Raw genomic sequence first — 23,438 nt, 5'->3', positions numbered from 1 at the left:
CTATTTCATTGAAGGGGTTGCAGCCGGAGACGTCGATTCCCGGGTTCGCGCAAGCCGCTTGGGCAAGGGCCTCAACAAACCCATCGGCAAACGCACTCGCGGCGTCTCGGACCAACTCTTCCTCCGTTTTCTTGAAGTGTTTAGCTTGGAGGCCAACTCCTCATCTTTGGCCGCGAAAGCTTTTACCAACTCCGCCCGCAGCTCGGCTTGAAGCAAGTCAAAGGCCTTAACCTTAGCCTCAAGCAGGTCACAAGTCTTGGTCTTAGCCTCAAGTGCTGCCTCCGCCGCTCCCAGCTTCAGCTCTCGATCGACGCAGTGGTCTTCGAGTTTTTTCTGTTGAGCCTTGGTAGTTTCAACGACATCTTTGAGATCCACGATTTGCACACGAAGAGGCACGACCTGCCCCAAAAGTTCGTCATGGGCTTGCCCTGCTTCGTGCAATCTCTTACTAGCCTCCTCCTTTGCCTTCTGAGCCACCTTCAAGGAGTCCTTGTAGGCCTCCTCTTGGCGCTCCCAGCGGCGTTTCTCCTCCTTCAGGGAGGCGCACTCTTTCTCCAGAGCTTGAAGGGCAGAAAGCTCGCTAGCCTTGGCCCTGGCCTGATCACGCCAAGAGTTGGCACAGGCAAGGAAGGCACCAAGGTAGAAGTTCATGCCCTCCTTCTTAGCCCTCTCAGATTGGCCCCTGGAGACACTTTGTGAAGGTAACCCCTCAGCATTTCTTGGACTGGTGCAGGTGTGGTTTGAGCAGGTTCAGACTCGACCCCACCCTCCAAAGCCAGTTGTTGTGGAGGTGAGGTGGCGCTTGGAGGGTGCTCCCTTAGTGATTCAGCATCGTGGTTGGAAGAGGAAGTGGAGGTGACAACCTTGGTGGTTCTCCTCCTCTTGAAGACTTGCCCTTCAGTAGAGTCCTCTTCATCGTCTGAAGGCAACACCACCACCCCTTTGCCTTTGTCCAGGGGGGCTGGTGTTGTGGCAGTCTCGGCCAAGGCGAGGGGCACAACCGCTATGGGAGGTGGAGAGTTTGGAGTGCGAATTGGAGAAGAAAGACTTTGTGGAGGTGTTGTATGAGATGGGTCTTAGGGGCGAGAGGTTGGGGATGTAGGAGCAGGTTCGGAGGTTGGGTGAGTGGAGTCCCCAGCTCCCTTGGGCGCAGCTTCGCCCTTGGTTTTCAAAGCTTGGGCGAGCCTTAGCCTTTTGTTACTATCAATTTTGGAATCTGCACCAAGATAGCAAACAGAGCAAGGGTTAGGTACAAGCTAAGTTAAAGCATGAGGAAAACAGGTAATTCACACACAAGCAAGAATGAAAACAAGCAGAAGCAGAAATCAAAACAATTAAATGGGGAATTGTTCTCATACTTATGTATATGGTGAGGGCCTCAGCATCATATTCACGAGTGATCAGCTTAGAAGTATCGAGGACCCCCATGCTAGCCAAAATTTGGCTGACCTCTCGATCAGTCGAGGACAGCTCGTCCAGAGTTTTGGGCTTGGTTAGCTTCACTTCTTACACCCAGTAAAAGGGAAAGCCATCTAGCGCGGCGTGGTCGTGCTCGGTGCAGCACACCATGAAGAATTTTCCCCTCCATCCTTTGTAGGATTGTTGGAATAGGGAGAGCAGAACTCTTCCAGCTCACCCATAGGCTTTTCCCTTGCTTCTTAACCTCGAAGAAGTGGAGGAAGATATCCACGGAGGGGGGCTGGCCAAAGTACCCACAAAGGATTCATGTACCGTCCCGTCCTCGGGCGTTGACCAAAGTCAAAGTCAAAGTCAACGTATGTTAGGACCCCTCAAGGGGGCCCAAGGGAAGAAAGTCAACAGGTTGACCGCTTACGGCGTCGCCAGGATGAGGCGTCCCCAGGTGTAGGCATCGCCAGGATGAGGCGTCGCCAAGATGATGCGTCACCAGGTTAAGGCATTGACGGTGTCACCCCCCGATACCCATGGATAGGAAAGACCGTGGAGGGGGCAACACGGCGAGAGGCCTCAGTACCTCAGAACAGTAATAAAGAGAAGAGAAAAGTGGCTTCAAGGCCATAGTTCTAGTACCAGTAGGGGGTAACCTGACTCGTGAAGTACCCACGCCACCGCTGGGAGACCCTGGGACAGATACGATCCATGAGAAGGCCACGCCCAGGGGAGAACCACGTGCATGGTAAAAAAGAAAGGTAGATACACTCCCAGGGCGAGTGACTAGAGGTTGGGGCGCATGAGTTGGAACCCAGAAAGTCACCCCTTTGCGCCAGATGCACTTCGAGAAAGAAGGACTTACACGATGGATTATCCCTAAGTTGGGTTACGACGCTGTAAGGCTCTCCGCAAAGAATAGCGATCAAGTCAGAAGAACACGTGGCAGTAATCACTGGAACATCAATGTTTTCCTGAAAGTTCGCTAAGGTACGCATTGATTTAGTTTACGTTTTGAACGATTTAAAGCACTTTAAATGCTTTAAATGCTTTAAACGTTTTAAACACGTTGAGCGTTTTTATACGCTTTAAATGCGCTTTAAAACGCTTTAAATGCGAGAGGCGTTTAAAAGGGGCTTTAGACGTTGGAGACGGGGATCCAAGTTTTGACCAAGTTTTCGCAGTTTTACACACACAAACCTTAGTTGTTTTGCATGCGCACCCACTGTACGCACAGGCAATTAGGAAAGAAGCACTAGTTACTCAGTTATTTGACCACCTTCCGAGCATCCATTCACGGTGTTCCGATACGGAGGTGTGTCTCTTTGATGTTTCTCGCTAGCTGACTTGATCGTCGGAGTGCAAACGGCCGCGAGGGCGCCCCTTTGTCCACTTCTTTTCGGGTACTCACAGACGAAGCAGAACAAAGGTGCCCTAGCTCGTGAGGACAAGCCACGCACAAAGACGACCATGGTCAACCGGCGGGAACATTTGGAGCCCACCGTGGGGCCGATTTAAAACATCAGTACTGATCCTGCCTGTTGACCAGAACGCTGGAAACTGCCTCGTCTAAGGATCGACTTGCGCACCGCTTCAAACGTCCGTCCTTCTCCAAGATCCACCTCAAGAACCTGCAAAAGAACAGAGCGGCGCCCCTGCGGCCGATCGCACTCCAACGCCCAAGTCAGTGACCGAACCACCAAATACTGAGAGCAAGAACGCTCAAGAAATCTCAAGGAACCGTGCAATGTTCTCTCTCACAGTGTGCTCTAGAACTCGCAAGCGTAAAGAGTATAATCTGAACGTGCGTACCTCAGAAAGTTCGTTGAGAACTCTTATATACCTGGTCACTTTCTCTCTCCTGGCAGTTACAGATCCGGACACGTGGCTCGCATCCAGTCGTACACGTGCCATCATCTGGAGCCTCCTTGACTTGGGCGCTGCTTCCATCTTCCATTTGGCTAAGTTACTTATGCATGGTACTGCCCAGTGCATAGCTAACTTGGGAGTGCGATCTCTACTGGAACTGGCGAGTTGGGATGCCTTCGTACATCTTCCCTGTGGTCTCGCCGGCCGCCTTCATAATCTGCACCGCCTTCATCTTCGGCGATGTGCTTGTTCTGGCGATCTCCAATCACTTGGTCGCCTGAGTTTACCATCTGGCGACTTCATCTTCAACTGGGCGATCGCCTGGTATGCTGGAGATCGGAGCACGCCAACTTAATAACTGGCGACTACACGAGCCCCCCGACTTCCTTCCCTTATGCGGATCTGGCGCCTTGTCAACACGCCTACACTGTAGCTTGGTGCCACGTCGTCACTTCCGACCACCAGGGCGGTACACACAAGGAGCAAACCTCCCTCTTGAGGTTACGAGGATGTGGGAGCCTCTTTCTGCCAAGCTGAAGACGATAGCAGAAGACATCCCCACCATCATAACCAGAGCTGTGGAGAGTTCCACCAGGAAACTCCAGGACGACCTCTTCAACCTTAGAACTGAGAATAGCACCATAAGGGTTGAGGTGGAGAAGTTGTCCTTCAACTTGACACTCGCGGAGGTTGAGCACTCCCAAGTAGAAGACGCAATGAGCACCGAGCTCAGATTGGCGCGCAAGGAGGCCACTGATCTCCGCCATAAGGTGCAGCAACTGGGTCAAGAAAAGATTGAACTGGAGAGCAAGATTGTGCCTTATCGCGTCAAGGTGGCTGACCTGGAGGCTCTCATAAAAACTGACGCCGCCAAGGTGAAGAAATTGGAGCAAAGGTCAGCCGACCGAGAGACCCTCCTTGGAAAGGTGGAAAAGGCGAGGGATGACGTGGCACCAAGCTACAGTGTAGGCGTGTTGACAAGGCGCCAGATCCGTAGAAGGGAAGGAAGTCGGGGGGCTCGTGTAGTCGCCAGTTATTAAGTTGGCGTGCTCCGATCTCCAGCATACCAGGCGATCGCCCAGTTGAAGATGAAGTCGCCAGATGGTAAACTCAGGCGACCAAGTGATTGGAGATCGCCAGAACAAGCACATCGCCGAAGATGAAGGCGGCCGGCGAGACCACAGGGAAGATGTACGAAGGCATCCCAACTCGCCAGTTCCAGTAGAGATCGCACTCCCAAGTTAGCTATGCACTGGGCAGTACCATGCATAAGTAACTTAGCCAAATGGAAGATGGAAGCAGCGCCCAAGTCAAGGAGGCTCCAGATGATGGCACGTGTACGACTGGATGCGAGCCACGTGTCCGGATCTGTAACTGCCAGGAGAGAGAAAGTGACCAGGTATATAAGAGTTCTCAACGAACTTTCTGAGGTACGCACGTTCAGATTATACTCTTTACGCTTGCGAGTTCTAGAGCACACTGTGAGAGAGAACATTGCACGGTTCCTTGAGATTTCTTGAGCGTTCTTGCTCTCAGTATTTGGTGGTTCGGTCACTGACTTGGGCGTTGGAGTGCGATCGGCCGCAGGGGCGCCGCTCTGTTCTTTTGCAGGTTCTTGAGGTGGATCTTGGAGAAGGACGGACGTTTGAAGCGGTGCGCAAGTCGATCCTTAGACGAGGCAGTTTCCAGCGTTCTGGTCAACAGGCAGGATCATCAGGCGCCCACCGTGGGGCCGTGTAAAACTTGTTCCCATCCGCAGCGAGAGTCTTGGAGGTTTTCGTAGCTTTCTGTGTGGTTGTGTGCTGGTGCAACCGTTGTTCGCTGTTCATCTAGCTTTTGTTCAGTGTTTCTCACGTTTTCCACCGTTCGTTTGAGGTTTTGTTTGGTGAAGTGAGGTTTTCTGCTGTTTACGCGTGATTTGTTCGGTGGAGTTTGGGCTCTTCGATTTGTTCGATTTTTTCGTGGAAGAAGCGGTGGTTTCTGGTGGAGTTGCAAGTTTCTTTGAAGGTTTGCGGTGTTCTTGAGTTTTCTTGCGGAGTTTCGCACAGTTTCTTCCGATTGATCGCTAAATCGATCGTAGCTGAAGTAAGTGTTGTTCGCTGCATTCTGTGATTCGCTAAGTTCATGAGAAAAATGAGAAGCAATCGTTCAAGCCCCGTGGCGCCTGTCGCTGCTGAACGCGACGCCGCCATGACCATGGCGCAGATGGTAGATATTATGCGCTCGTTGCAGGCGACTGTGGAAGCCTCGCGCATAGAGCAGACGCGAATGCATGAGGACCTGGCCGCCTCTCGGGCCAGGAATGATGAGCTTACCAAGGTGACTGAGGAGCTGCGTCAAGCTCTTCAGGAGCAGCAAAGGCGTCCTATTGCTGAAGAGGTCGCGCCGTCGTCGCCACCTCGTGTTATTCCTATGCCTTTCGCTCAGGCGATTACTGACACGCCTATTCCTACGAGCGTGGTCCCTGTCAAGGCTGTCTTTACCGGCGTGGAGGATCCAGAGGCTCATCTAACCACGTTCCATACGCAGATGATGCTGTCGGGAGGGTCAGACGCCGTGTATTGCAAGATGTTCGTGAGCACGCTTCAGGGAACGGCGTTGGAGTGGTTTGTGAGCCTACCTAACGGTCACATAACCAATTTTCAGCAATTCTCGAAGGTTTTCGTCGAGCAGTACATCGTGAACAAGGCACCGCCCAGGGTGTCTTATGATTTGTTTGATATAAGGCAGTACCAGGGAGAGTCCCTCAGAGACTACCTGAATCGCTTTGGAGCACAGATGGTCAGATCGCCGGCTAAAGATGAAGAAATGCTGGTCTATGCATTCAAGAAGGGCGTGCTGCCAGGACCATTCTGCGAGGCCTTGATCAGGGCTCACCCTGCAACGTTTGCTGAGGTCAGGCGACTTGCGGTGGCTCACATCGCCGACGAGAGTGAGGTCGCCGAGAAGAGAGGGAGCGTGGCTCCCGCTAGGCCACGCGCCCAGACCAGGATCCAGCCGCAAAGGGTGCTGGATACAGCGGCGGCGGCCAGGAAGGACCAGAGGACTCGCCATCCTTATGATAGGAGGAACAAGGGGAGGGGCCAGGGACGCCAGCAACCAGGACGCCGGGAATACAATCTTCCGTCTAAGCACAAGTTTGTTATGGGATTGGCGGACCTGATCGCCATTCCCAATATATCTGCTAGGTTGAAAGCGCCTGAGAAGGTGGGCGACAAGGTGCTGGGACCAAAGCCAGACGCCTGGTGTGAGTTTCACCAGGGCTTTGGCCACACTTTGGACTCGTGTTTGTCCTTAGGGTATCAGCTCGACGATCTGGTTAAGAGCGGGTTCCTAAATGACTATCTGCTGGATAGGAGGACGGGGGGAGCGTCGAGTTCCCAGCCAGCAGGTGGAGAAGCCCAGCAACACGAGATGCCTATCCACGGGGAAATCCACACCATTGCAGGAGGCTTCTCAGGTGGTGGATGCACCGCATCGCAGAGGAAGAAGTACGCGCGGTCGGTGATGACAGTGGATATGTTTGAAGATCACTCGCCGGAGGTGGACATTACGTTCACCAAGCAGGATCTTCGGGACGTTGTGCCCCATGACAATGATCCCATAGTCATTTCGTTGATTACGGCGGGAAGGAAGGTCCACAGAGTTCTGGTGGACCAGGGAAGCTCGGCAGACGTGATGTTCTGGCCGACTGTCACGCAGCTGGAGTTGCCCCTTGACCAGCTAAGGCCCTATGGAGGGTGCCTGTATGGGTTCGCTGGTGACCAGGTGGAGGTCAGGGGGTACATTGAGTTGAGAACCACGTTTACAGATGAGGCTGGTTCGAGGACGGAGAAAATCAAGTACCTCATTGTAAACGCTCCTTCAGCATACAACATCCTGTTGGGAAGGCCCACGCTTAACAGGATAGGCGCTATACCGTAGACTCGGCACATGAAGGTGAAGTTGCCGTCTATGGAGGGGGTGGTGATCACGATCAAGTCTGATCAGAAAGAAGCAAAAAAGTGCTATGAGAATAGCCTGAAAAACAAGAGATCAGTGAGTTATGTAACAACCACCCCACCTCCCGGTGTGAAGCCCAGATCGACGGTAACAGAAGAGACCGTCGGAAGGGACGTGGAGATGGTGGACACTGAGCTGGGGGAGGGGAACGCTGGTTTGGAGGAGGAAGAGGCGCGGAATCGCCCTGAGGAAGCGAGAGAGCAGGGAATCGCCAGGGCGGTGATCGCCAGAGAATCCAGGCCAAAACCTGTCGAGCAGTGGCTCGAGAAAAAGATCGGGGGAAAGATCTTCAAGCTGGGAAGATCTCTGGAGGTCGAGCTCAGGGACCAGATCGCCAAGGTGATTGAGCGGCATCTGGACGTGTTTGCATGGTCCGCTTCGGACATGCCCGGGATTGATCCCGACTTCTTGTGCCATCATCTGGCGATGGACAACTTGGTGAGACCAGTGCGACAAAGAAGAAGAAAGTTCAACGAGGAGAGGAGGCAGGCGATTAGAGATGAAATACAAAAGCTCCTCGCTGCAGGCCACATCAGGGAGGTTCAGTACCCTGAATGGCTGGCAAATGTCGTGCTGGTGAAGAAGAGTAATGGGAAATGGCGCATGTGCGTCGATTTCACTGACCTGAAAAAAGCTTGCCCAAAGGATTCGTATCCTTTACCAAGTATAGACGCCCTGGTGGACAGTGCTGCAGGGTGTAAGTTGCTGAGTTTCCTGGATGCCTTCTCGGGGTATAATCAGATCAAGATGCATCCCATGGATGAAGAGAAGACAGCCTTCATGACGGAGAGATCGTGCTATTGCTATAAGGTGATGCCGTTTGGGCTGAAGAACGCGGGGGCCACGAACCAGAGGTTGATGGATCGAGTACTTGCACCGATGCTGGGAAGGAACGTGCAAGTGTACGTCGATGACATGGTCGTGACCTCGCCGGAAAAGAGCAAGCACGTTGCCGACTTGGAGGAATTGTTCACAACGATCGCCAAGTTCAGATTGAAGCTGAATCCAGAGAAATGCATTTTCGGCGTGGAAGCTGGGAAGTTTCTGGGTTTCCTCTTGACTGAAAGAGGCATAGAGGCCAACCCTGATAAGTGTGCCGCCATCTTAGCGATGAGGAGCCCAGCTACGGTGAAGGAGGTTCAACAGCTAACAGGTCGGATGGCAGCCCTGTCTCGCTTCGTGTCAGCTAGCGGAGAGAAGGGACATCCCTATTTTCAGTGCTTGAGGCGCAATAACAAGTTTGCCTGGACGAAGGAGTGCGAGGAAGCCTTCGTCAAGCTGAAGGAGTATCTGGCGAGCCCGCCAGTTTTGTGCAAACCGCTGGTGGGGATCCCTCTCAGGTTGTATTTTGCTGTAACTGAGAGGGCGGTGAGTGCGGTGCTCGCCCAAGACCAAGATCAGGCACATAAGCCTATTTATTTTGTTAGTAAGGTGTTGCAGGGCCCCGAAACGAGATATCAGGCCCTGGAGAAGGCTGCGCTGGCTGTGGTGTTTTCGGCGAGGAGGTTGCGCCACTATTTCCATAGCTTCACCATACTGGTGATGACTGACCTGCCCATCCAGAAAGTTTTGAAGAAGCCCGATGTTGCGGGAAGGATGGTGAAATGGGCAGTGGAGCTGTCAGAGTTTGACATCAAGTATGAGCCCCGAGGCCCGATCAAGGGGCAAATCTTTGCAGATTTCGTGGTCGAGCTCTCGTCTGAGGCGACACGAGTTGAGGGGGACGGCTTCCGTTGGGTACTCTCGGTGGATGGATCGTCGAACCAGCAGGGTAGCGGTGCTGGAGTCATTTTAGAAGGGCCCAATGGCGTGCTGATCGAGCAATCTTTGAGATTTGCCTTCAAAGCCAGTAACAATCAAACAGAGTATGAGGCGCTGATCGCCAGAATTTTGCTGGCCAAGGAGATGGGAGCCAGGGTGCTGATGGCTAAGAGTGACTCGCTGCTAGTCACAGGGCAAGTAACAGGCGAGTTCCAGGCTAAAGATCCACAAATGGTGGCCTATCTGGAATATGTGAAGGAGTTGAAGAGTTCCTTTGCCTCCTTTGAAGTAGTGCATATGCCCAGAGAGCAGAATGCCCGAGCTGACTTGCTAGCTAAGCTCGCCAGTTCAGGCAAGGGGGGTAGGCAGAGGACGGTGATTCAAGAAACTCTGAAGACGCCGAGAGCATTTGTGGCAGATCACCTGGTCCTTCAGATAAGCAAGTCAACGGAGAAAGCAGCGAGAAGCCATAAGTCCCTGACGCAAGAAACTCTGAGATCGCCGAGAATTAGAGCATGTCGGGGAGAGAAGGTGAACGTGATGCAGGTCTGCGCTACCCATGAGCCAGATACTTGGATAACACAGTACAAGCGGTGCCTGGCAGATGGCCTTCTCCCACTGGATCCGACTGAGGCTAGGAAGGTAAAGAAGAATTCTAGCAAGTACACCCTGATTGATGGCGATCTGTACAGGTTTGGGTTCACTCACCCGCTCCTGGAATATATACATGGCGAGAAGTGCACGAGAATCATGGCGGAGCTCCACGAAGGTATATGCGGAAGCCACGTCGGGGGTCGAGCTCTGGCCGCGAGGACTCTCCGTGCAGGCTACTACTGGCCAACGATGAGAGAAGACTGCAAGAAGTATGCGCAGTGTTGCAAACAGTGCCAACAGCACGCCGATTGGCACAAGGCGCCTCCCGAGGAGTTGAAGTCGATTTACAGCCCTTGGCCGTTTCATACGTGGGGAATCGACATCCTGGGACCTTTCCCGCTAGCGATCAGGCAGATGAAGTACTTGGTGGTGGCAATTGAGTATTTCACCAAGTGGATCGAAGTAGAACCAGTGGCCCAGATCACCGCACACAAGATCGAAGGTTTCGTGTGGAAGAACATTGTGTGCCGGTTTGGTGTGCCCAAGCGCCTGGTGTCGGACAATGGGACTCAGTTTGCAAGTCATCTGTTGAAGAAGCTTTGCGAAGGGGTGGGAATTCAACAAGTGTTTGCATCCGTCGAGCACCCTCAGATGAATGGCCAGGTGGAGTCAGCCAATCGGGTGTTGCTGAGAGGATTGAAGAGGAGGCTCGAGAAAGCCAAAGGAAGCTGGGCTGAGGAGGTACCCCGTATAGTCTGGGCGTACCACACCACCGAACAGTCAGGAACCCATGAGACCCCGTTCAACTTGGTCTATGGGTGTGATGCAATGATTCCAGTGGAGATCCAGGAAAGTTCGCCGAGATTCCAGAACTTCGTAGAGGAAGACTCGAATGAAGAGAGAAGGCTGAACCTGGATCTACTGGATGAGGTCAGGGAAGAGGCGAGACTGAAAGCTGAGGCGGTGAAGAGAAGGATTGAACGAAGGTACAACTCGAAGGTGATGATGCCAAGGCAGTTCAGAGAAGGCGACCTGGTGATGAGGAAAGCCCACCAGTACGAGATGGAGAATAAGCTGTCGCCTAAGTGGACGGGACCGTTCAGAATAACCGAGGCGCTCGGGAACGGCGCCTACCGCTTAGAGACGCTGGAAGGAGGGGCGATTCCTTGCACCTGGAACGCCACGCACTTGGAACGCCACGCACCTGAAGTTGTACTATAGTTAAGAGCTTTGTAAGTAAAGACAAACACAAAAGTTATATTACAATGTCTCTGATAAAACAGTTTGAAGGGGGCACTCTTTTTTCCCTAAGGAGGGTTTTTAATGAGGCCACCCAATAAAAGAAGAGTTTTCGAAGTATAAGGCGTTTTCAGATTGCATGCTTGCTGTTTTCCAAAAAGTTTTGAAGAAAGACCTTGTCACTTATACGTGATTTAAGGCAAGTAAAGATATATTGCATGCTTTCTAAAAAAGTTTTAAGCCCTCATCGTCCTTCGGCGATTGGAGGCACCAGTTAAAGCTAAAGTCCTCATCGTCTTTCGGCGATCGGAGGCACCAGTTAAAAGACCTCAACGCCCGCGCGCGTTCCGAGGCAGGTTAAAGACCTCCTCGCCGTCGAGCGAGTGCAGGCGAGAAAGAGTAAAAGTCCTCAGTGTTTCTGGGGGCGAGAAGATGTAACCCCTGGGGCAATGTAGAGGCACCAGTAAAAGTCCTCAGTGTTTCTGGGGGCGAGAAGATGTAACCCCTGGGGCAATGTAGAGGCACCAGTAAAAGTCCTCGGTGTTTCTGGGGGCGAGAAGATGTAACCCCTGGGGCAGTGTAGAGGCACCAGTGAAAAGTCCTCAGTGTTTCTGGGGGGGGGGGAGGAGATGTAACCCCTGGGGCAATGTAGAGGCACGATTTAAAGACCTTCTCGCCTATGAGCGAGTTCAGGCGAGTTAAAGACCTTCTCGCCTATGAGCGAGTTTAAGCGAGTTAAAGACCTTCTCGCCTATGAGCGAGTTCAGGCAAGATAAAATCCTTCTCGTCTCGAACGAGTTCAGGTATGGTGTAGAGGGTGGAAGAAGTTCTGAGGGTGGCTAAGGTAGGTTCGAAGAGAACGCCTAGCCACCCGGTCTCTTGCTCTGAAGAACAAGGAGGTAGAGAAGGATCAGAAAGGCGCCTCTACCCCCAGATGAAAGAGCAATGGCCAAGTTGTGAAGGCAGGAAGAAGTTGGTGTTGCCAAGAGTCTCTGGCGACCAGGAAACGTTCAAGCAATGGCGAGAAGTCAAAGACCCGTTTTGATGAAGCATATCGGGTGTAGCGACGTTATAAAGCCAGGGGTTGAGTTAAAGTCCATTGCTTGAAGTATCATTTTACGCTAAGGTTCATTGCCTTAAGTTTACGAGTTGTTAAATGTGATTATTATTCGAAGTTGAGATGGTTCGAAACAGCTAAGTACAAGATCGTGCCTACGAGATTACTAAGTTATTTCTTTGAAGTAAATCACGCAAGGAAAGTTAAAGGTAGACGAAGAGGTTACAAGAAGAAATGCAAAAGTAATTTCATTAAGTAAAGTATCAGCTCAAAAATACATGTACAAGAAAATACGAGTTTATTACAAAATTATATACAAGGGAAAGGCACGAAGGTAGCAGATGGAGAGAATCGATTAGTCTTCAGCAGGAACCACTTTTCCATCCACTACCTCGTTATCAAGAGACACCATGCTGAGGTCCAGGTCGGGGAACAAGCAGGCAAATTGTTCCCGCGCAGCTTCGAATCCAGCAGCCAGAATTTGAGCAGAATTCAGCTTGAGTTCTTCAATCTGCTTCTGAAGTTCCTCAATCCGTTTCTTGAGATCTTCAGTTTGTTCTTTCAGCTCCTTATTCTGCTGCTCCAGCTCTTCAACTTGCTTCTTGAGTTGTTCATTGGTTTCTTGAGCCTGGAGAAGGTCTTTAGCAACCTTCTTGGATTCTGCTTGCGCTTGTCCCAATTCGGCAGCGAGCTCCCCTTTTTCCTTGTTGGCTTCGGCGAGCTCAGCCATGGTGTCATCCCTCGCCTTTTCCACCTTTCCAAGGAGGGTCTCTCGGTCGGCTGACCTTTGCTCCAATTTCTTCACCTTGGCGGCGTCAGTTTTTATGAGAGCCTCCAGGTCAGCCACCTTGACGCGATAAGGCACAATCTTGCTCTCCAGTTCAATCTTTTCTTGACCCAGTTGCTGCACCTTATGGCGGAGATCAGTGGCCTCCTTGCGCGCCAATCTGAGCTCGGTGCTCATTGCGTCTTCTACTCGGGAGTGCTCAACCTCCGCGAGTGTCAAGTTGAAGGACAACTTCTCCACCTCAACCCTTATGGTGCTATTCTCAGTTCTAAGGTTGAAGAGGTCGTCCTGGAGTTTCCTGGTGGAACTCTCCACAGCTCTGGTTATGATGGTGGGGATGTCTTCTGCTATCGTCTTCAGCTTGGTAGAAAGAGGCTCCCACATCCTCGTAACCTCAAGAGGGAGGTTTGCTGCTTGGAGAGGCACCAGGTGCGCCTGTTGTTGGTTTTCGTCGCCACCTTCTTTAGTTGGTGCTTCAGTATGCGCTTCTGGGCGTGATGGCGACGTCGGGGATTCGGTGATTAGAATTGGAGAGGTATGAGCAACCTCATCCCCGATTGGAGCAACCTCTGCGGCTGAGGCATTTGAAGGGGGACCCCCTCCAGCTGATACATATGGCGTGGAGGCGCTCGGGGGGTCCTCCATGAAGTTTGGCTCGGCGGCCTCAACTTCAGGTGGTGCGAATGGCTTGGACAGGTGAGGCAGGAGCTGGTGCAGATGGCAAGGTTGGAGGTGGGGCAGGCGTAGATGGTGGCGTTGATGTGGGAAGAGGGGGTGGTGCAGGTGGTGAATAAGGTGCCACCCTCTTCCTCTTCGTAACGAGGCCATCTTCAGTGGCCTCGTCATCCTCCTCTTCCTCCTCGTGGATCACCTGGGGAGCTTTCCTCTTAGGCCTTTTAAGGACAAGCTTTTTGCGATGCGCGGCGGGTTGGACGTCGGAGGGAGCTGGGCCCTTAGGTGGCGATCGGCCCTGTGTGGCGACGATCTCTACCACCGAATTTGGTACTGTTTGAGAGCCCGTCGCCAACCCGTGGGTTCGGGCGAGCGCCCTCAATTCAGCGAGCATACCCTTGCCCAACATGTTATCTGCATAGAGCGAAAATGCATGGGTTAACTCAGAGAGAAAATAAGTGCATAAGGCAGGATGCAGCAAAGCAGATGATTGGTGGGCTTAAATAAAACCAAAGTCTTGCGCATAACGCACAAGACGCTCAGAAACAGTTAAACAGAAGCAGTACTAAAACAACAGTTTAAATGTTCTAACCTATTCGAATTTCGAGTTGGTCCTCGAAGAACTCGAAGCAGATCAAGGTGGTGGTGAGGAAAGTGATGTTGGCATCCGCCACCCTTTTCCAAAAGAGGCAGAGATCTCTGTCCAACGCTCCCATGCTATCAGGACTTCTGGGTCTCCTGAAGCAGCTCTTGGACTCTTTCTTCCCCTTGTCCACCCAGTACAAGGGGAAGCCGTCGAGTAGGGAGGCGTCCTTGTCGTTAGGACACACTTGGACGAACTTCCCTTTCCAGTCTTTATAGGACTGCTGGAAGATGGAGAAGATCGACCTCCCAGCAATCCCATTCAAGCTAACCCACAGGCGGTCTCCTGGGTGCTTGGCTTCGAAGAGAAACAGAAATACATCTACGGATGCGGGCAACCCCAGATGGTCGCACATCACTTGGAACGCTCGCACAAACGCCCAGCTGTTGGGGTGAAGCTGGGCGGCGGCGATGTTGAGCTCGGTAAGGAGCTCCCTTTCGAAACGGCTGAAAGGGAACTTGAGCTTCACCTTCTTTAATAAGGTTGTGTAGACGAAGCAGAAGGGCCCGTCATTGCTCGCCTTATCGTCGGCACAAACGGGCAGATCGGGGGGGCAAGGCAGCACTACCATCTTCTCATCGTGCTCCTTATGAAACATTTGATGAGGCTCGTCCCCCTTCGTCAACCGCAGAACTGCCCCAGCAGTGTTCACGGAAGACGTTTCTTTCAGCAGGGTCGAGTTGGCCCAGGGGTACAATGTTTTGAAGTTTGGTGGGGGAACAGAGGCTCCTCCGGTGACAGGTGGGGTGGCCTGGGCCGGGTTGGGGCGTGAAGGTGCAGGCCTTTCAGCATGAGAAGATGAAGCACCGCGCGCTCGCGGTGGGTCGCGTGCTTGTGAAGAAGGGTTTCGTGATGAAGGAGGTGGATTCGGGGTGATCTTGGAGCGAGTCATGATGGAAGCTGCAAAGGAAGAAGACAAGAAAAGGCAATCAGGACTCGCAGGGGCTGACTCTAACCATGAACGAAGGGTGAAAAGACGAACGAACGAAGGTTCGTTACAACAAAGATAAAGCCCTAAGTTACGAAGAAGGAGAAATAGCAAAATCAACCCACAACGTATGCACCAGACAGTTACAGGATGATGCGAATCGGTTAAAATGCAGTAAAACCCAGCAGAAGAAGGAAAGGAAGTACCTTTTTATGATCAGGAAGGCGATGAAGAATGTTGGTGATTCGGGAAGTTGAAGAACGTCGAGAGCTTTTTTCGCAGAAGAAGGTTGGAGCGTTCGAGAATACGAAGAAAAGTGATGGAACATGTTGGGTTTAATAGTGCCAAAGTTCAAGAGGGGGGGTGAATTGACCCTTTAAAACTTCTTCGCAGAAACAGTGTTTAACCCAGTTTTACAGAAAATAAATCGATTTATGTAAAAATGAACAGATTTATTTCAGCACTGTTTTTGTTTGAAAAGCTTTTAATTCAGCAAGATTAATCACAAGATCATGCAGTGAAAATTTTCAGCAGCACACACACAAATATCAGATTTGAAAAAACAGTGAAACACAAAACTGCAAGCTTCAATTTCAAGCAAGTGATTATAGCATGCTAATTAATTGAGTTACCTTTGCACACAAGCTGTTCCAGTGGACTTTAACAGACTATGAATGTTCTTCTTGATATTAAGCAATTTTCCAGAAATTAAGAACACTTAATCACAGAACAGCAAGCTTCAACTTTTAGCAATTTGTTTAAGGTTCAATTAATGATATTGACAGTTTCTTGATCAGCTTATCACAGTCAATCTGTTCCACTGGTTTTAGCAGATTCTGTATGTTCTTATCAGATTACAACAGCTTTTTCAGAAATCAAGAACAGTATGCACAGTGCCCAGAAAGAACAGATTTATTTTCAATTGAACAGATTTATTTCTTTGCTGTTTTATCAATTATGCAGAAACGAAATTGCAGAGAGAGAGAGAGAATGAACACAAGCAATTATACTGGTTCACTCAACCTGAGCTACATCCAGTCTTCACCAACAACAGGTGGAAATCACTAAAACACAGTACAATCAAGTACACTTCCCACTGTTCTTGAAACCTACAAGAACTTAGGTACTCTTGCTGAAAAAACCTATTTCAGCACTCACACACACATCCACTCTCCAAGAACACCTATCAAGAAGAGGATTCAACCAAACTTTTACAAGTAATAAGAAGTGAAACGACTACACCTGATTGAGGTAGCAAAGATCAGCCTTAAACCAGTAGGCAAGATTGCTAGAGCAGTAGCTGCACCTCACACCAAGCTTTTGGAACCAAACCAAGAACAAGCACTTTGTGATTTTCGAAATCTTTGAAGAACAAATGCTAATCCTTGAAAACACTTAACTCTCTGCTGTCAAAACTTGTTTTTTGCAAATGTATAAACTGTTTGAATCGTTTTTAAACTCAGAAAACAAGTTTGCATTTTATAGAAAGCCAGCTTATAACAGATTTTTGAAAAACAGTTAAAGCTGTTATAAAATGAACAGATTGAAAATAAAATGAACAGATTTATTTTCAAAAAGCAGTTAGAGAATCTGTTAAGTGAGGAGACTTAGTCAACCATTCTGGTGCAGAGATAAAACTGAAAACGTTTAAGCTTGTCATGGCACCAGAGAGAAAAAGAATCTATTCATTTACAGATGAACAGATTTATTTTTCAAAACGAAAACAGAGAAGGTTTAACTATTTGAAACTCAGTCGTTTTGAAAAGAAGGAGACTTAGTCAAAATACCTGATGCACAAAATCAAATTTTTACAAGACTTTAGCCAAGGCATCAGTGAAGAAAAATGAATCTGTTTATTTAGAAAAGAACAGATTTATTTTTATGCAGTAAAACGTGTTTTTGTGTAAAACATGTGAAAAACAGTTTTAGAAAACTTATGCTTGTTCTTAACACATGGCCAGTGGTTATGAGGTGAGTTACTCAGCAAAAAGCTACTCTTAGACAACCTCTAAGCACTAACTAAGACATACTTAAAGCAAAGCACAAATACATGGAAAGTACATAAATGTCTTCATCAAACACTACATACAAGTCTTCATCAAACACAATCTTGAAGGGGCAGCAACCATCTTCAACAATCTCCCCCTGTTTGATGGAGACAAATCCCCATAGCTAAACCTCATAGCTTTGTTGCTTTAAGCACTTGTACTGCACCAGATTTTAAACCAGAATTGCACCTGCACTGCACCAGATTTTAAACCAGAAAAAAACAGCAGTATTGCATAGCATATGAATTGATTTAAAGGTGCAGAATTAACTCCCTGTTACAGCTAGCATCACCTAGAATGGTGAGCTATTTTTCTCCCCCTTTGGATTCATCAAACAGCATATAAGCATAGGGAATACAGGGGTATAAAGCAGAAATTATAACCATAATAGTTCAGAAACAAAAAACCAAATTGTTCAGCATTACAGAAACTTGAAAACTGATAAAGAAAGCATTAAAAGCAGAAAAACTACTGATCCTTGTAGTAAAGCTCTGCAAGCTGTGTCTGAACTCCTTCAATCTGATGATCAAGGTGTTGGAACCTTGCATGAGTAGCCTCAAAGTGTGCCCTTTGTTCTGCAGACATGACATCAAGACGGTACAGCACTTGCCTCTCAAACATAGACATTGGTTCTCCACGGTATTCTGGATTTTGATAGGCAACAATGGCATTTGCAGCAACTTCCTCATGTTCAGATTGGGCAGCAGGAGAGTCATCTTCCATGGTAACAGCTTCATCCTCATCCTCATGTTCTGCTTGAGTGTCCTTCTCCTTGAGAACCACCCACTTGTTTTCAATTTTGTGAAAACCCATTTTGGTGAGAGTTGAAGTATCAATCTCACTTACAGCTTTGATAGGGTCATTTCTCTCATTTGTAACATCAATACCAAAGTAATCAATTAATTTGGAAACAAGAATAGCATAGGGAAACCTGTAATCAGCCAACCTTTTTGACTTGAGCATGTGTTCGTTGACAATGAACACCCAGTTTACCTTAATCTGGTTCATGATGCAGTATAGGAGAATGAGATCCTCTTCATGTAAGACAACATGGTTTGTCCCTCTTGGAATCAGTTGCCAAGCTATGATGTATGCAACTAGACGTGGAGTGAGGTTCAAATGTCCTGCATGGAATCTGTTTATGCTTTCTGTAGGATTCCTCATGCAACTTTTGTAATATTGCAGCTTGTTGAATTCTGAAATTCCACTGGTGTTCCCTTTCCCTACTTTCAGTCCAGCATATTTTATTCCAGCCACAGAATTCCATACCTCACTTGTGATCTTCATCTTTGTCCCTTTCACATAAGAGACAACATTCTTCCCATCCAATGTGAGGTTAGTATAAAACACCTTAACAAAGTCAGGATAGACATTACCCGTTAATTCCAGCATCTTTTTCAGTTTCTGGTGCTTCAACACAGCCCTTGTTTCTACCAATTTTTCAGCTTTCAGCCAGTTGAAATCCAGCACCTTGGGTATGTTGATCTGCTTCCTGCTTGTTTCATGAATGTAGGCATTGATGCCTTCTTCATTTCCAGCGAACCAACCTTCTAACACACCTTGAGAAGTGGTTTGCTTTCCCTTGCCTTTCTGTTTTTGTCTTGAAGACGAAGCCATGGTAACCTGAATTCTTTTCTTGATTTCAAATGGTGAGAATAGAAAGAGAATGGCCAATGTGGGTAGCAAGTATTCACACAGATTTATAGCAGAATAAATGGATTGATATGGCAGTTATGAGAAGATATGCATGAAGATTTTATGCTTCTGAATTTTGTGCAGAGTATCTTTGAAAATAAGCACCAAATCTTTAGGGTCACGATGCATACACTCAAATTCTTATTGAGCACCCAAACCATCAAATCGGTTACATAACCATGACCAAAACCGTCAAAGGTACAGAGGTTAATGCCCACTAAATCAGTAAAGCAGTCAAAGATCAGAATTTCTCTTTCCTAGTCATCAATGCGTATCAGTGCAGAAAATAAACACATTTAATTGCGATTAAACAGATTTAATTTTTCACTGCTAGGTACAATTGACATTTACAATGCCCAATTCATTAAGCAGAAAATTAAACCTATCTTTAGCTAATGGTTTTGTGAACAAATCAGCAAGTTGTAAATCAGTACCAATGAACTTAATATCACATGTTCCATTAGATATGTGTTCCCTTAGAAAATGATGCTTTATTTCAATGTGTTTGGTTCTTGAATGCATGACAGGATTTTTGGTTAAGTTGATTGCACTTGTATTATCACACAGCAGAGGTATATGGTTAAGTGAGATACCAAAATCATTCAATTGCTGTCTAAGCCATATAGTTTGAGCACAGCAACTCCCTGCTGCAATGTATTCTGCTTCAGCAGTGGAAAGAGCTACACAAGCCTGCTTTTTGCATTGCCATGAGATCAAGCTTGATCCAAGCAAATGACAGGTTCCACTTGTGCTCTTCCTATCAATTTTGCAACCTGCAAAATCTGAATCAGAATATCCAGTTAAGCTTAATGAAATGTTACCTGGATACCACAAGCCAACTTCTTTAGTTCCTTGCAAATACTTCAAAATCCTTTTGACAGCATTGTAGTGTGATTCTTTAGGAGCAGACTGAAACCTTGCACACATGCACACTGCAAACATTATATCTGGCCTGCTGGCAGTAAGATACAGCAGTGATCCTATGAGTCCTCTGTATTTGGTTTCATCAACAGAAATTCCAGCTTCATCATGATCCAAATGACAGCTTGTTGAGAAGGGTGTGCTGATTGGTTTACACTTGTCCATTTCAAATTTCTTCAGCAGATCCTTGCAATACTTAGCTTGACTTAGGAAAATGCCATCCTTGAGTTGTTTGACCTGCAAGCCTAGAAAATAGTTCAACTCACCCATCATTGACATTTCAAACTCACTCTTCATGACCTTCACGAAAGCTTCACACAATTCTCCATTGTTTGATCCAAAAATGATGTCATCCACATATACTTGGACTAGAATTGAGTCATCTCCTTTTTTCTTAATGAACAAGGTCTTATCTGATGTGCCTCTGTCATAGCCTTGTGAGGTGAGAAAATCACTTAGCCTCTCATACCATTGCCTAGGAGCTTGCTTGAGTCCATAGAGAGCCTTTTGGAGTTTGAACACATATTCTGGATGTTGATGGTCTTCAAAACCTGGTGGTTGTGAAACAAATACTTCTTCATTTATATAGCCATTTAGAAAGGCACTCTTCACGTCCATTTGAAATAACTTGAACCCTTTGATGCAAGAAAAGGCAAGCAGCAGTCTAACAGCTTCTAACCGAGCCACTGGTGCATATGTCTCATCATAGTCTATTCCTTCTTCTTGATTGTACCCTTTAGCTACAAGCCTAGCCTTGTTTCTGGTGATCACTCCATGCTCATCCATTTTGTTTCTAAATACCCATTTTGTTCCAATTACATTCATCTCAGGTATTCTAGGAACAAGAGTCCAGACCTCATTAAGAGCAAACTGATTCAGTTCCTCTTGCATAGCTAAAATCCAGTTACTGTCCTTGAGAGCTTCCTTCAAATTCTTGGGTTCAACTTGAGATACAAAGGCCATTGCTTCACAGAAATTGTTCAAGGATTTTCTAGTTGATACTCCTTTCTCAATGTTCCCAATGACATTATCAAGGGTTAAGTCTCTTGGGGTTTTCCACTCTTTTGGCAAACCTGCAGCTTTCACACAAGCATCACAAAGCCTGTTATCCTCCTGTGCCACAACCAAGACTCATCACTTCTGGACAGCAAGCACTCATTTGAAGAGTTAGTTTCCATGATATTCAACAAGTAAATGTTATTCACTCTCTTACCAGTAAACAATGCCTTACTAGATGAATTACTTGAGATTGTGCAGCCACTTGACTCAAAATTCACTTTGTATCCTTGTCACAAAGCTGACTTATGCTGAGAAGACTATGCTTAAGTCCTTCTACATACAGCACATTCTCAATGGTTGTTGAGCTCCCTGTTCCAACAGTTCCTCTGCCCAAAATTCTCCCTCGGTTATTGTCACCATAGGTCACATGTCCTTCTGCTTTGAGCTTTAGGCTGGTGAACTTTGTAAGATCTCCAGTCATATGCTTGTAACAGCCACTGTCCAAGTACCACTGGTTCTTCTTGCTTCCAATCTGCAAAACAGAATAAAAAATATACAAATGGTACCCTTTTCAGTATAGGGTCCAGCACAGATTAACACCTTCTCTTTGGTAGCCACTTAGCTAAGTTCTTAGGCACAAGATGTCTTCTAGCAATGCAAGACCTAGATGTATGACCAGATTTCATGCAGTAAAAACAGGTTACATGAGATGCCTTTTTGCCACTGTTAAAAGCTGAAAAAACTGATTTTGCTGGAACAAAAAAACTTGAAAGCTTTTTGACATTGGTTGTATTTCCAGGGATATAACCAAGTCCATTCTTATTGAAAACAACATTCTGTGATCCAAGGAGAGACTCAAGGTTCTCTCTTCCCTTGGTGAAATTGGAAAGGGTTTTCAGCAAATATTCCACTTGTTTTTCCAATCTTTTGCAGTTTTCACAGTTTTTAATAGAGGCATGCAAGCAAGTCAGTTCAAGGCTTACCAAATCTGTTTTGGCCTTATGCAATTCTTCTTCAAGTGTTTTTACTTTAGGTGCAAGCACATTATTCACCTTTTGCAGCTTATTGCATATTAAAGCTAGCCTATTGGCTTCCTCATGTGTTTCCTTGAAGGCAGCAAGCAAATCATCATAGTTATCAGAATCAGCAGAGAAATTACTTACTTATTCAGAGCTTGACTCCTCATCCTTCATCATAAAACACAGATTGTTCTCCTCATCTTCTGTTGAAGAACTGCTGGTTGAGGAAACTTCATTTTCCTCCCATGAGATGTAGGCTCTTCTTCCTTTGTTCCTTTCAAATTTCTTGCTGGCAGATTTGTCCCTTGTTTGATTGTCTGGACAATCTGTTTTGATATGCCCTGTTTTGCCACATCCAAAGCAAGTATATTTAGAGGAATTTAAATCATTAGGTTTAGGATACCTTCTTTTCTGCTGGTTCCTATTTTTGCTTTTCTTCCTCAGAAATTTGCTGAATCTTTTTGTAAGAAGGTTGATTGTATCATCATCTTCAGCATCTTCCTTTTCTTCCTTGATCTCATCCAATTCAGTTGCTTTCAGTGCCAAACCTTTGGGTTTCCTCTCTGTTGTTTCCTGTTCTTTAAGTCTTTTAAGCTTTAACTCATGCTCCATCAGCTTTCCAAACAGTGCAGTAGTTCCCAATTTTGACAAATCACGGCTTTCAGAGATAGCTGTCACCTTTGGTTGCCAGCTTCTGTCGAGGCACTTCAATATCTTTATGTTGAGCTCCTCTTTATCAAATTCTTTTCCCAAGCCTGTGAGGTGATTCACAATGTGGGTGAATCTCTTTTGCACATCAGCAATGTTCTCTCCGAGTTGCATTCTGAACAGCTCATACTCTTGGATGAGTGCATGTTTCCTTGACCTTTTTACATCCTCAGTCCCTTCATGAGTCACTTCTAAGACTTCCCACATCTCCTTTGCTGACTTACATTGAGATATTCTGAAGAACTCGTCCATTGTCAATGCAGAAGTTATTATATTCTTGGCCACCAGATCATGTTGAGCTTTTCTCCTTTCAGTATCACTCCACTCTGACCTTGGCTTTTCAACTTGTTCATCTTTGACAATCTGCATTGGCACATAAGGTCCATTGACCACAGCTTCCCAAATTAATGCATCAATGGATTCCATAAAAATTCTCATTCTAACTTTCCAAAATGCATAATTCAATCCATTAAACATAGGTGGTCTATTTACAGCAGAACCCTCAGCAAAAAGCACATTAAACTCAGACATTTTTACAAACAAACTTGATTAAACTACAAGTCCCAGCTCTTGATACCAATTGTTGGGTTTAATAGTGCCAAAGTTCAAGAGGGGGGGTGAATTGACCCTTTAAAACTTCTTCGCAGAAACAGTGTTTAACCCAGTTTTACAGAAAATAAATCGATTTATGTAAAAATGAACAGATTTATTTCAGCACTGTTTTTGTTTGAAAAGCTTTTAATTCAGCAAGATTAATCACAAGATCATGCAGTGAAAATTTTCAGCAGCACACACACAAATATCAGATTTGAAAAAACAGTGAAACACAAAACTGCAAGCTTCAATTTCAAGCAAGTGATTATAGCATGCTAATTAATTGAGTTACCTTTGCACACAAGCTGTTCCAGTGGACTTTAACAGACTATGAATGTTCTTCTTGATATTAAGCAATTTTCCAGAAATTAAGAACACTTAATCACAGAACAGCAAGCTTCAACTTTTAGCAATTTGTTTAAGGTTCAATTAATGATATTGACAGTTTCTTGATCAGCTTATCACAGTCAATCTGTTCCACTGGTTTTAGCAGAT

The 23,438-nt window shown here is 47.1% G+C and overlaps 1 protein-coding gene across 1 annotated transcript; it reads right to left on the bottom strand.

The window, feature by feature from the left end:
* On the bottom strand, positions 1–22,880 carry LOC150025579 (uncharacterized). The gene is made up of 2 exons (XM_090294114.1): positions 21,826–22,880; positions 1–682 (listed from the first exon to the last, which is right to left on the bottom strand). The coding sequence occupies exons 1-2, from the start codon at positions 22,878–22,880 to the stop codon at positions 1–3; spliced, it is 1,737 nt and encodes a 578-aa protein (XP_090150240.1).
* Positions 22,881–23,438: the final 558 nt, after the last annotated feature.

This window comes from Phaseolus vulgaris, chromosome 8 (genome assembly GCF_051622355.1).
Source record: "Phaseolus vulgaris cultivar YP4 chromosome 8, ASM5162235v1, whole genome shotgun sequence".
Lineage (NCBI taxonomy): Eukaryota > Viridiplantae > Streptophyta > Magnoliopsida > Fabales > Fabaceae > Phaseolus > Phaseolus vulgaris.
This window is presented reverse-complemented; position numbering and strand designations above follow the sequence as displayed.

What these genes read in the sequence shown, in the direction of transcription:
- LOC150025579 (XM_090294114.1), bottom strand. Translation starts at nt 22,880, where the DNA reads ATGTCTGAGTTTAATGTGCTTTTTGCTGAGGGTTCTGCTGTAAATAGA. An exon ending in GAAGATGAGGAGAACAATCT is followed by an intron (nt 683 to 21,825) that starts GTGTTTTATGAT and finishes AAGTGTCTCCAG; the next exon opens with GGGCCAATCTGAGAGGGCTA.